The sequence below is a fragment of the Leucopleurus acutus genome (assembly GCF_964270905.1).
Source record: "Leucopleurus acutus genome assembly, chromosome: 9".
NCBI lineage: Eukaryota > Metazoa > Chordata > Mammalia > Artiodactyla > Delphinidae > Leucopleurus > Leucopleurus acutus.
This window is the reverse complement of record NC_139144.1, coordinates 71,767,671-71,781,995: the sequence shown is the minus strand read 5'-3', so window position 1 is coordinate 71,781,995 and position 14,325 is coordinate 71,767,671. Positions and strand designations below refer to the sequence as shown.

Here is a 14,325-nt window from a genome sequence, read left to right as displayed (position 1 = left end):
TAGGCATGTGAAGTCACTAGAAAAGCCTCTGATTGGCTCCAATTCATATTGATTTGCATATATCTACATCACCGTGCATCCTCAAACAGTATTCAAATGAGGATCAAGTAATGTCAACTCAAACAGGTCTTAGAGATGATGTGAAGTAATTTCCCCATTTTATAGATCTAAAAAACCCAAAACGTACAGACGTTACAGGATTTATTCATGTGGACATTACTTATCCATAAAGTTATCATTTCCTGTTGTCTCTATTTTAATTCTTTTGCATTCATTACCACCCTCTGAAGCCCCCACTCCCTGCCTCCACCAGCCCCCAGTCTAGGGATATTCTGGTTTTCCCTGTGCCCCAGAAGTGTGCACTTCTGGTAGTGTACATTGTGACCAGAGAAGGTTCTGGTGAATCTTGCTTCAAGAGCAGTATAATAATCAAGAGAGGGAGTTCCCTGGTGGCATAGTGGTTAAGAATCCACCCGCCAATGCAGGGGACGTGGGTTCGAGCCCTGGTCCGGGAAGATCCCACATGCTGTGGAGCAACTAAGCCCATGCGCCACAACTACTGAAGCCCGCACGCCTAGAGCCCATGCTCCGCAACAAGAGAAGCCACTGCAATGAGAAACCCACGCACTGCAACAAAGAGTAGCCCCCTCTTGCTGCAACTAGAGAAAACCCATGTGCAGCAACAAAGACCCAACACAGCCATAAATAAATAAATAGATAGATAGATAGATAGATAGGTAAATAAATAAATAAAATCAAGAGATAGAGAAGAACCACATTATTGGGGAAGCAGCAGGCTCCTCTCCAGTCTGAAAGGAATGGAGGCATTGCCAGTAGATATGCGGTGACCTCGCCTGAGTGCTATGTAACTCGCCCAAGATTCAGGGAGAGGAGAAGGACTTTGTCTTGTTGTTGGGACTTTGGAATGTTTTGGAATTAGCTCAGAAGCTCCACAAGTTATGCTTTTGTGGATGTTTCAGAATATAGGGAGATGGCTAGCAGGGTCTTACCATTCTTCCAAATTCCTGGAAGAGTTTCATGGGTAGGATTTAAAGTGAGAAAAAATAAAGGACTTTCCATGGTGCCACACCATTCCTTCCACCAATCTTTGTTAAAAATTCTCACTTGGGCCTAAGATGAGCTTTGAGCTTTAAGGAAGAAAAAGAGGAAAATAAAAGTGAAATGGGAGAAAAAGGAGGAAGAACATTTGGAGAAAGTTACTATAACTCAGAACTTGGAAACTGGACTAAAGGTGATTTTCAGTAGAACCTGTTAGATCTCTGCCATCTTGTCCTTGTACTTCAAACCTTGACCAGAGGGTTTTGTTTTGTTTTGTTTTTAATGTTCATTGTTAAAATTCAGAAGAAACAGCAACATGTAAAGAAGAAAGAAAATCCCTACAAATAATCAGTGTAGTCATTTTATCACATGAACTTCCAAGTGTTCTTTGTGTGTACATGTATTTATTTAAAAATATTTGTTCATGAAACAAATATTTATTAAATACCTGCTGTATGTCAACCATTTTACTGGGCGTTGAAAATACATCAATGAACACAACAAAATACCTCCTCTCATAGATCTTTCACTCTAAAGAGGGAAGACAGACAACACTTGAGCAAATAAATCTATAATATGTCAAGTAGTGTTAAATACAGTGAAGAAGACTAAACTGGAGTTAGGTGCTAGAACGCAGTGGTGCTGTGTTGCTGTTTTACATAGGGCAGTCAGGATAGAGCTCTCTGATAAAGAGGTGTGTCAACAACAACATAAAAGAAGTGAAGGTGTGAGCCTTTGGGTATCTGGGGAAAAAATATTTCAGGCATATAGAACCGTCAGTATAAAACACTTGAGGTTGAAACATGGTTGGCATGAAACACGGTTGGCACTGTCAAGGAATAACAAGGAGGCCAGAATGAGCACGTGAGAGAGTTTGGAGGTGAGAACCAGAGAGGTAGCAGGGGAGCCAGATCCCCTGTTGTCTTTTAGGTCATGGGAAGGACTTTTGACTTTATTTGGAGTGAGAAGAGGCATTAGAGGCTTTAGTTTGGAGATAAGTCTGGCTGCTATATGGATGGTAGATTGTAGGTGGGCCAGATGGGAACAGGCCATTTAGGAGGCTTATGCAGTCCTCAAAGTAAGAGATTTAAATGGTTTGATTCTTGTCTACAGATTTATTGACAGATTGGATGTGAAAGAAGGAGAAAATTCAAGGTTGACCCCAAGATTTTGGCCTCATTATGAAGTGGTCATTTAATGAAGTGGGGAAGACAACAGGAAGAATCTGTTCGGAGAGCAAAAATCAAACATTCCATTTTAAATATGTTAAGGCTGAGAAGCCTATTGGACGTTCAACGCATCAAGTAGGCAGTTGAATGAGATCCAAGCTGAAGACTTACACTTGACAATGAGAACATATAGTTCAGTGGTGTGCTGTAAATATTTAACCAGCGCTCAGGGTGATGGAGAGGGGAGGGGAAGCCCTAAATGATAGCATTTGCTGATTCCATGGGGTAAATACTCCCACCATGGTCAGTTTCAAGCTGCCAACATGACGTCACTGATCTTGGAGTTGGGGAGAGATGTACACTGCCAGCTCTTGGGAGCCAGTACAGGCCAGCTGCAGCACATCACAGATGTCGAAGGTTTTCAAAGCCATGAGACTGGCGAGATGTCTAAGTAAGTTTAGATAGCGAGGGAAGTCCAAGGATGGATCCCTGGGGCGCTGCCACCTTTAGATTTGGGGAGAATGTAAAGTAGCCATTATGTGGATTAAGAAGGAATAACCAGTGAGGTTGAAGGAGAATCGAGGAAGAATAGAATCCAGGAGACTAAATGAAGAAAGTTTTTCAAGAGGGAATTGAGCAGATGTGTCAGGTGCCAGTGATAAATAAGATAAGGACAGAGAAATTATCACCTGATTTGGCATCATGGAGGTCACTGAACCTGACAAGTTGTTCTAGTGGATTTGTGGTGTTGAAAGCCTGGCTGGAGTGAGTCAAAGAATAAGCTGGAGAAAAGGAAGGGCAGGCAGTGAGTATAGACAAATCTTTTGAGAAACTTTGCTATAAAGAATACAGGTGAGCAGAGAAATGGGATAGTAGCTATAAAAAAAAGTGGGTCACCAGAAATTGGTGTTTTGGTGGTGTTCTTTTTAAGATGGAGCATTTAAAGCATGTTTGTTAGAGAGAAATCATTCAGTAGAGAGGAGAAACTGATGTAGAAGAGTGGGGACGGCTGTAGGAGCAGTGTCCTTGAGTTGGGGAAGGAGCAGGGGACCCGGTGCGCAAGGTTAAGAATTCGCCTTGGGTAAGAGCAGTTTAGACCTAGTACAGGAAGACAGATGCAGGTGGGTAATAGGTGGATGCTAGGGCATGTGGGAATTCTCTCTATGAGCTGAAAGTGAGGGAAGTGTCAAGGTATTGGAGGCTTGAGAGGAGAGGAGACTGGATGAAATTATTGTCTGGAAAAGTAGAAGAGTGAGTTTATTAGGTAAATGTAGGAAGTTTGCCTATCCCGGGGTGCTTCTGTGGTTAGTGCACATTAATTAAACTTAGATTAGTGTAGGCATGGAATGAGCCACAAATTGGATTTTACAAGGGTGCAGTGTTATTAGTGGAAGTGTGGAGGGGGGAGGGGTTGAGGGTATTTTCAAGGAAGTGATTAGAATGATGGACCACAGAAATGGGAAGTTGGAGTGGAGGGGATGGAGGGATGGGTCAATAAACTGGGGGTCCCAGGGGGCAGAATTGTTGGAGTTGAGGTACTAGAAAGAATGAATTGAAAAGTTAGGAGGTAGAATCCATGAACTCGGGGTTTTTATTAGTAAAAGGGGATCGTGTTATGCATATTATACATAACAGTCCATTCAGTTTATTAATCCTGATCTAATAGCTCAGGACAAAAGGCCATGCACTTCAAACTTTGTTTGGTATTTATTTTTATTTTATAGCAGAAGGCAAATTTGGGGAAACTGTTGCTTTGTTCCTTATCTTTGCTAATTTTATGCATCTTGGATTCTTTTTATCTTTCTGAATTGAATACCAAAAACCACACCAAAATGACAGTCAAATCAACTTAGAAAATTATTTGTAAATAAGTCTTCCCTAAATCATAAGTTCCATACCCAGCATGCTCATTGACATAGAAATCTCTTCCCAGAGATCTTTGCTGTGACTTTTGTTTAACTTTAAAGAGTACTGATATTTCCCCAGTTTACCTCGGGGGTTGAAATCAATGATTTAAAAAGAAGAACCGTTGCTATAATCACATTTTCAGGGATGTCCTCGTGCTAGGGGCCTAAGCTAGCCAGCCAGAATTACTACTCTCTGTGCAGGGTTCCATGTCCCTGTGGTTAAATGCCAGAAGCAGTGTGTTTGTTGCTAGAGCCTCTTGTTTAATCCTCAGGATCACCATATCTGACACCTCTAGTGAGGGTCTTACTGCATCCCAAAGCTGGACTTCTCTATCAAGTATAACCTCTACTTACGCACTTGTGTGGGAGAGAATAACCGTCCAGCCCATAATGGCTGCCAGCCCTGCAGCTCTTCCCTACACGTCTAAATACAAGGAGAGGGTCCAGTTGAACAAACCAGGTTCTTTCCATGCTTTCTCCATTTTTGGAGAAAAGGAAGGTGTGTGGAAAGAACTGCAGTGGTACTGAAGAGATCTAGAACAGGTTACCTGACATTGTAAGATCTCAATTTCCTTCTCTATAAACAATTGCCAATGATCCTTGACATTTCTAGCTGTTGTAATTCACAATTAGGCATCTGAAAACCTCATTGCCTCATTTCTGACTTCCAGAATACTACTGCAGTAAGCTCTTATCAAACTATAGAATGCTGTTTATGTCTTTCAGCATGCCTTATTCCAAGGAGGTGGCTTCCGTAGGGCTCTGTGTTTGCACATGTGGCTGTAGGGAGAGTTCTGTCATGGACCAAAGCAGAGCTGAGAGCCTCCCTTTCCAGGAGGAGTAAGCAAAATATTGCATTTCACATTCATTCATTCACTCGTTCATTTGTTTACTGTACATTTACTGAGAACCTACTATGTTCTTGGCATTCTTTGAGAGACCAAGCGTAGAATAACTTAATTAGACAAGAATCCTGCCCTCCATGGTGCTTATGTTCAGGAGTGGAGGGTAGGTTGTGAGGAGAAGAAACAGGAAATCCACAAATTTTAAAAAAACCAAAAAACAAAAAAAACACCATAATTTCAGATAGTGAATCCCATGAAGCAAATTAGTCAAGGAGTGTAACTTGCAGATTATAAGGCAGGAATATGGGGTTAGAGGGTGGCTACTGTACATAGAGGTCCCATCATAAAAGCTGCTCTTCATTGTGTAAAAGGAGCTGGCATGTGTGTGTGTGTCGGGGGGTATATTTCTTGATGATCACGCCTCGTCACAGTCTATGTATCTGAACACAGTTGTATAAGCATACACTTAAATAATTGACTGATTTTCACAGGGAATTATACTCAGTATCTTGTAATAACCTATAAGGGAAAAGAATCTGAAAATATATATATATATATATGACAATCACTTTGCCGTACACCTGAAACTAACACAACATTGTAAATCAACTATACTTCAATTAATTCAAAAAAATTGACTAATTTTTTTTCCCCTACAGCAAAGGAGAAAGGAGAGAAGAAGTTGTTTGGCTTCTCCTTTGTCCCCCTGATGCAGGAAGATGGTAGGACTCTTCCAGATGGCACTCACGAGCTCATTGTGCATAAGGTAACGTCAGTCAGATGCTGGGGGCAGCTGTGAAAAACAGGGCTGAATTATTAGCTCACTGTCTTATCCTCACTGTGGAAAAGAGAAAAAAATGACTGCAAAGATGCTCTTCTGGAAGATTGCTGACAGGGAGAGTGACTTTTGAGAATATTGTCTCTATATTCTGTCATATTCTAACACCTATTTTAAAGATGATTTATTTTTTCATCTTAATTGAAGTGTAGGTATTTGGGTAAGTCTATAGGGTGACGTTAAAGTCCTTTCCCTTGCTGTGATAGGATTAGATAAACCTTACAAATAAATTTTTAAATACTCCCAATACCTGCTTTCTCATCTGAAGATCTGTATACCCCCAGAAGCAAATTTAGCAAGGTCAGCTTTACATTTTTCTTGTCTGCTGCTCTCGCTAAGCAAGCAGAGAAATGGCTGTTCTTTGTCATGACAACTTTAGTGGTTGTTACTTTCTATTTTTTGCATCAAGAATTGTCATTAAAAACATTTGGAATAAAGGATAGTGTAGGAGGTAACAAAAGGAAAACTCACAAAACAAGAGATCCTTAGAAGTTATCGGAGAATACCAGTAATAATGAAGTATAGAATAAAAACACTAGCAACTATGAAAGAGAGAATTAAAGTACATGATCTTCTCCAAAATATTTCTCCTTTGCGTTTCTCTATTTCTGTAAGCACATGCTATTCCAAGCTCTTGTCAGCTCTCACCTGGGCTAACTAGTCCTGCCGACCTGCACCTTATCTCCCTCTAGTCCATTTTCCAGCCAGCCAGGGCGACCCATCTAAGGTGCAGATCTCACCAGGCCCCTTTCTGATATAAACCCACTGAAAAGCTCCCCATTGCCAAGAGGGAAAATTGCAGGCTTTTAGCATGTGTCAGGCTGCCTCTTCCCTATCGCTTCACCTCTCACCACTTGCGGTCGTCTACCTGATGCCATAGCCACATCAGCTCTTTCTGGTTCCTCACCTCCTGCCTGCTGGTTCCCCCTGCTCCACCTGGCACTCCTGGCACACCTGCCGCCCCCTGTCTCCCCGCAGCTGACACCTCCTCATCCACAGAGGCGCACCTTGGCCAGAACCTTTATTGAGGAGAATGGTCCCCACGCCGCAGCCCCCTGCTCCCTGGATTTCCAGCTGGCTAAGTGCGCTCCCATGAGTTCCCTGGATATCTGCACACACCTCTTACCATTGTCCTCATTACATTGTCCCATGATTGTCTGGTGATCCCTTGACTTAACTCTGGTAGATATATGAGCCCTTCAGGAGCAACAGCTGTGTCAGAGGGGTTCTGGCATGCGGCAGATGCACGGTGAAGATATACTGAATGAATGAAGGAGATTACAAACAAAAACTTTCTTTACCTTTGGATTATTGCTAGTAAAATCAGTGTCCCTGCACAACACACCTGGCAGTTTTTGTTTGTGTATATATATGTATGTGTATATTTCTTGAATCGTTTATTTTCTAATTGTTTGTTCAACACATTGACTACAAACCGCAGGGCAGGCCCTCTTCTAGTGACTGGGAATATAGTGGCAAACAGAACAGTTAAAGTCCCTCCATTTCTGACACGTACATGCTCTAGACTTCAAAAGTGGCTTAAAGGAGCTCACAGTGTTAAAATACAAAGCAAAAATATATTAAAACAGAGTAACCACTAAAGCAAACAGAGGAGCTCAATGCACTAGACACCTGAGAATCTATTTATATCACCTTTAGGTCTGAGGCCCCTTTATGTTATATGGGTAACATGACAGCCAATGTCTTCAGCTGCAGTTTTCCAAAAGACATTAATGGTACTTGATATGAATGTTTGTGATCTTGCCTCTGCATACGATTAAATCTTCACACAGAAAAGGCAAGAGCTAAGGTTATCATTAGCTTCCTAATAATATTTAGAAGAATAAATCACTTCTTTATGGCATTTCACCATGTGGGCTCTCTCACCTGTGGGTCAGAGGGTGTTTTTTGGGCAGGTGCTAAGTTTCCAGTCAAGTTCAGGTTGACTTTTACTCTAAACTAGTATGAATAACACCAAGATTCTTACTTGCTAATTAGAGATACCCATATACTTAAAATGCCAGGAGGACAAGGAGCAGAGCTTCCTTCTCCATGTGAGCATTTAGCAGTCCAACTGGTATTGATTCCCAGACAATCCTTCTACTCCGTTACCAGGGGCCTGTTGTGGTGCCTTTGGCAGAGCCATTTTTCTCAGAAGTAGAGCTTTGAATCATCTCAAGCCCTTCCACAAATTTTCACTGAATACCCAGAATTACAATCCATAAAGCATTATGAAAATTTATGTGAGCGTCAACAATTTAAACGGCAGGTGTTCCCAATGATCTTTCTCCATCACAAAGGAGGCTGAGGATGGTGTCTGTAGATCATCTAATTTGAGGCAGACCTACATTGTGTAGATCCATCAGGAAGCATTAGCTCCACAGAAAAACCCTAAGTAGCTGAGTTTTCTTATGATTAGGGTTATTGTTGCTTAAAGAGGTATGGAATACCTGCCAAGCATAACATCTTACGTTTTTCGTTTAGTTGATGCCATGGTTTTCTTTTTCATAGCACTGAGCCAAGAAGTTCAGTTTCAGCTTAAGGCCACTTGCAGGTTATGATTATAAAACCATATTATGAGCATAATGCTTATCCTTCCTCTGCCATGGCAGGAAGGAGCACAGCCTCCTGATGATTGCAGCCTGGAATTTATTAATTAAAGAAAAATTGAATGGAAAAAACAAAGTTAGGGAGATGAGTGGATTTCAAATTACTGGGTAAAAAAAATAGCCCATTTAATAAGTGGTGTTGAGATGACCACAGTGCGTGTTAGAGGGAAAAATAAAGAGCTGGATCACTACCTTGCTTCTTATACCAAAGCAATTTCCAGATTATATGTAAAAAATAAATCTGTAAGAGCCTACATACTATGAGTGAACATTTTTAGAAAGTTTAGGTAAAGAGGGCCTTTCTAATGATGCCTCTCAAATGTTACAAATCAGGTACAAAAAAATGTGTAACTTTGTCTAAATAAAGTTTAAAAACTTTTTATTGATAAAATCATCATAATCAAGGCTAAAAGACACATGATAAACTGAAACATGGTTGCAACATAGCTTACCAAGGGGGACTATTCCCAGTTTACCAGAAGTTATCACAAATAAGTAAAAACAAAAGAAAATATTTGCTAAATGTTACAAACAAGCTATTCAAAAATAATAAATGCAAGAATATAAGATAAATATATGAATAATCAAAGAAATGTAAGTTAAAGAATGGGAAATCTTTTGGCCTATTAGGTTGGTAAAGACTTTTAAAACTGAGAATTGGCAAAGAAGATTAAAGGGAAACGAACACTCTCTTGCATTCATAGAGGGAAATGTGAATAGTATTGTCTTTCTGTAGGACAGTTTGGCAATACAATATTTTAAATGTGTATATCCTTTGGCTCAGCCATTCCACATCTTGGTATTTATTGGGAGAAGATAATCAGATAAGGTAAGCAAACATGATTCAACGATGATCAATACAGATTCCTTAAAATGTGGAAAAACTTGAAAGTAAACTAAATTACCAATAACATAGGTCTGGTTAGATACATGAGTTAGTTATATCCATATAATGAATGAAATACTACATAGTTATTGAAATAATGTCTAGTGGAAATTTTTATGTGCATAGAAAAATGTTTATAATATATTGATAAACAGCATTTTATATATGCATACATTTAGTGTAAGACCATTTTTATAAAATTATTTAACTGCATGTCCACATGTATATGTGTGCATAGCAATGCTTGGAAGGATGTCCTAAAATATTAACAACGACTTTATTTTTACATTTCTTTCTTTTTTTTTCTTCCTTTTCAGTGGTTCACACGAAAGTTTTCTCTTTTTTTTTTTTTTTACATCTTTATTGGAGTATAGTTGCTTTACAATGGTGTTAGTTTCTGCTGTATAACAAAGTGAATCAGCTGTACATATACATACATCCCCATATCTCCTCCTCTTGCATCTCCCTCCCAGCCTCCCTATCCCACCCCTCTAGGTGGACACAAAGCACCGAGCTGATCTCCCTGTGCTATGCAGCTGCTTCCCACTAGCTATCTATTTTACATTTGGTAGTGTATATATGTCCATACCACTCTCTCACTTCATCCCAGCTTACCCTTCCTCCTCCACGTGTCCTCAAGTCCAATTCTATGTCTGCGTCTTTATTCCTGTCCTGCCCCTAGGTTCTTCAGAACGTTTTTTTTTGTTTGTTTGTTTTTTAGATTCCATATATATGTGTTACCATACAGTATTTGTTTTTCTCTTTCTGACTTACTTCACTCTGTATGGCAGTCTATAGGTCCATCCACCTCTTTACAAATAACTCAATTTCATTTCTTTTTATGGCAGAGTAATATTCTATTGTATATATGTGCCACATCTTCTTTATCCATTCATCTGTTGATGGACACTTATGTTGCTTCCATGTCCTGGCTATTGTAAATAGAGCTGCAATGAAGATTGTGGTACATGACTCTTTTTGAATTATGGTTTTCTCAGGGTATATGCCCAGTAGTGGGATTTCTGGGTCATATGGTAGCTCTGTTTTTAGTTTTTTAAGGAACCTCCATACTGTTCTCCATAGTGGCTGTATCAGTTTACATTCCCACCAACAGAGCAAGAGGGTTCCCTTTTCTCCACACCCTCTCCAGCATTTATTGTTTATAGATTTTTTGATGATGGCCATTCTGACTGGTGTGAGGTGATACCTCATTTTAGTTTTGATTTGCATTTCCCTAATGATTAGTGATGTTGAGCATACATTCATGTGTTTCTTGGCAATCTGTATATCTTCTTTGGAGAAATGTCTATTTAGGTTTTCTGCCCGTTTCTGGACTGGGTTGTTTGTTTTTTTTGATATTGAGCTGCATGAGCTGCTAGTATATTTTGGAGATTAATCCTTTGTCAGCTGCTTCATTTGCAAATATTTTCTTCCATTCTGAGGGTTGTCTTTTCATCTTATTTATGGTTTCCTTTGCTGTGCAAAAACTTTTAAATTTCATTAGATTCCATTTGTTTATTTTTATTTTTATTTCCATTTCTCTAGGAGGTGGATCAAAAAGGATCTTGCTGTGATTGATGGCATACAGTGTTCTGCCTGTGTTTTCCTCTAAGAGTTTGATAGTGTCTGGCCTTACATTTAGGTCTTTAATCCATTTTGAGTTTTTTTGTGTGTATGATGTTAGGGAGTGTTCTAATTTCATTCTTTTACATGTAGCTGTCCAGTTTTCCCAGCACCACTTATTGAAGAGGCTGTCTTTTCTCCATTGTATATTCTTGCCTCCTTTATCAAAGATAAGGTGACTATGTGTGTGTGAGTTTATCTCTGGGCTTTCTATCCTGTTCCACTGATCTATATTTCTGTTTCTGTGCTGGTACCATACTGTCTTGTTTACTGTAGCTTTATAGTATAGTCTGAAGTCAGGGAGTGTGATTCCTCCAGCTCCTTTTTTCTTTCTCAAGATTGCGTTGGCTATTCGGGGTCTTGTGTTTCCATACAAATTGTGCAATTTTTTTTGTTCTAGTTATGTGATAAATGCCAGTGGTAGTTTGATAGGGATTGCATTGAATCTGTAGATTGCTTTGGGTAGTATAGTCATTTTCACAGTGTTGATTCTTCCTATCCAAGAACATGGTATATCTCTCCATCTGTTTCTATCATCTTTAATTTCTTTCATCAGTGTCTTGTAGTTTTCTGCATAGAGGTCTTTTGTCTCTTTAGGAAGGTTTATTCCTAGGTATTTTACTCTTTTTGTTGCAATGGTAAATGAGAGTGTTTCCTTAATTTCTCTTTCAGATTTTTCATCATTAGTGTATAGGTGCAAGAGATTGCTGTGCATTTATTTTGTTTTCTGCTACTTTACCAAATTCATTGATTAGCTCTAGTAGTTTTCTGGTAGCATCTTTAGGATTCTCTATGTATAGTATCATGTCATCTGCAAACAGTGACAGTTTTACTTCCTTTCTGATTTGGATTCCTTTTATCTCTTTTTCTACTCTGACTGCTGTGGTTAAAACTTCCAAAACTATATTGAATAACAGTGGTGAGAGTGGGCAAGGGCAACCTTGTCTTGTTCCTGATCTTAGTGGAAATGCTTTCAGTTTTTCACCATTGAGAATGATATTGGCTGTGGGTTTGTCATATACGGCCTTTATTATGTTGAGGTAAGTTCCCTCTATGACTACTTTCTGGAGGGTTTTTATCAAAAATGGTATTGAATTTTGTCAAAAGCTTTTTCTGCATCTATTGAGATGATCATATGGTTTTTCACCTTCAATTTGTTAATATGTTATATCACATTGATTGATTTGCATATATTGAAGAATCCTTGCATTCCTGGGATAAACCCTAATTGATCATAGTGTATGATCCTTTTAATGTGCTGTTGGATTCTGTTTGCTAGTATTTTGTTGAGGATTTTTGCATCTATGCTCATCAGTGATATTGGCCGGTAGTTTTCTTTGTTTGTGACATCTTTGTCTGGTTTTTGGTATCAGGGTGATGATGGCCTCGTAGAATGAGTTTGGAAGTGTTCCTAACTCTGCTATATTTTGGAAGAGTTTGAGAAGGATAGGTGTTAGCTCTTCTCTAAATGTTTGATAGAATTCGCCTGTGAAGCTATCTGGTCCTGGGCTTTTGTTTGTTGGAAGATTTTTAATCACAGTTTCAATTTCAGTGCTTGTGATTGATCTGTTTATATTTTCTGTTTCTTCCTGGTTCAGTCTCGGAAGGTTGTGCTTTTCTAAGAATTTGTCCATTTCTTCCAGGTTGTTCCAGGCATATAGTTGCTTGTAGTAATCTCTCATGTCTTTTGTATTTCTGTGGTGTCAGTTGTTACTTCTCCTTTTTCCTTTCTAATTCTATTGATTTGAGTCTTGTCCCTTTTTTTCTTGATGAGTCTGGCTAGGGGTTTATCAATTTTGTTTATCTTCTCAAAGAACCAGCTTTTGGTTTTATTGATCTATGCTATTGTTTCCTTCATTTCTTTTTCATTTATTTCTGATGTGATCTTTATGATTTCTTTCCTTCTGCTAACTTTGGGGTTTTTTTGTTCTTTCTCCTATTGCTTTAGTTGTAAGCTTAGGTTGTTTATTTAAGATGTTTCTTGTTTCTTGAGGTAGGACTGTGTTGTTATAAACGGCCCTCTTTGAACTGCTTTTACTGTATCCCACAGGTTTTGGGTCATCGTGTTTTCATTGTCATTTGTTTCTAGGTATTTTTTGATTCCTCTTTGATTTCTTCAGTGATCTCTTGGTTATTTAGTAGTGTATTATTTAGCCGCCATGTGTTTGTATTTTTTACAGCTCTTTTCCTATAATTGATATCCAGTCTCACAGCATTGTGGCCAGAAAAGATACTTGATACGACTTCAATTTTCTTAAATTTACCAAGGCTTGATTTGTGACCCAAGCTAGATCATAGCTTGGGTCACAAATCAAGAATGTTCCATGAGTACTTGAGAAAAAAGTGCATTCTGTTGTTTTGGATGGAATGTCCTAAAACTATCAATTAAGTCCATGTTTTTTAATGTATCATTTAAAGCTGTAATTCCTTATTTATTTTCATTTTGGTTGATCTGTCCATTGGTGAAAGTGGGGTGTTAAAGTTCCCTACTATTATTGTGTTACTGTTGATTTCCCCTTTTATCATTGTTAGCATTTGCCTTGTGTATTGAGATGCTCCTGTATTGGGTGCATAAATATTTACAATTTTTATATCTTCTTCTTGGATTGATCCCTTGGTCATTATGTAGTGTTCTTCTTTGTCTCTTGTAATAGTCTTTATTTTAAAATCTATTTTTTCTCATATGAGACCTGCTACTCCAACTTTCTTTTGATTTGCATTTGCATGGAATATCTTTTTCCATCCCCTTACATTCAGTCTGTATGTGCCCCTAGGTCTGAAGTGGGTCTCTTGCAGACAGCATATGTACGGGTCTTGTTTTTGTATCCATTCAGCCAGTCTTTGTCTTTTGGTTGGAGCATTTAATCCATGTACATTTAGGGTAGTTATCGATATGTATGTTCCTATTACCATTTTCTTAATTATTTTGGGTTTGTTATTGTAAGTCTTTTCCTTCTCTTGTGTTTCCTGCCTAGAGAAGTTTCTTTAGCTTTTGTTGTAAAGCTTTTTGGTGGTGCTGAATTCTCTTAGCTTTTGCTTATCTCTAAAGGTTTTAAATTCTCCATCGAGTCTGAATGAGATCCTTACTGGGTAGAGTAGTCTTGGTTGTAGGTTTTTTCCTTTCATCACTTTAAATATGTCCTGCCACTCCCTTCAGGCTTGCAGACTTTCTCTGAAAGATCAGCTGTTAACCTTCTGGGGAATCCCTTGTATGTTAATTGTTGCTTTTCCCTTGCTGCTTTTAATATTTTTTCTTTGTATTTAATTTTTGATAGTTTGATTAATATGTGTCTTGGGGTGTTTCTCCTTGTATTTATCCTATATGGGACTCTCTGTGCTTCCTGGACTTGATTGAATATTCCCTTACCCATATTAGGGAAGTTTTCAAC

General features: G+C 38.8%; 1 protein-coding gene across 2 annotated transcripts in view; it reads left to right on the top strand.

Moving 5' to 3' along the window:
- DOCK4 (dedicator of cytokinesis 4) overlaps positions 1-14,325 on the top strand; it is a 481,996-nt gene that overhangs the window by 311,988 nt on the left and 155,683 nt on the right. For both annotated transcript variants that reach the window (XM_082846152.1, XM_082846151.1), the window contains exon 16: positions 5,640-5,746. In XM_082846152.1, coding sequence (XP_082702278.1) covers positions 5,640-5,746 — 107 coding nt within the window. The remainder of the gene's footprint in view (positions 1-5,639; positions 5,747-14,325) is intronic.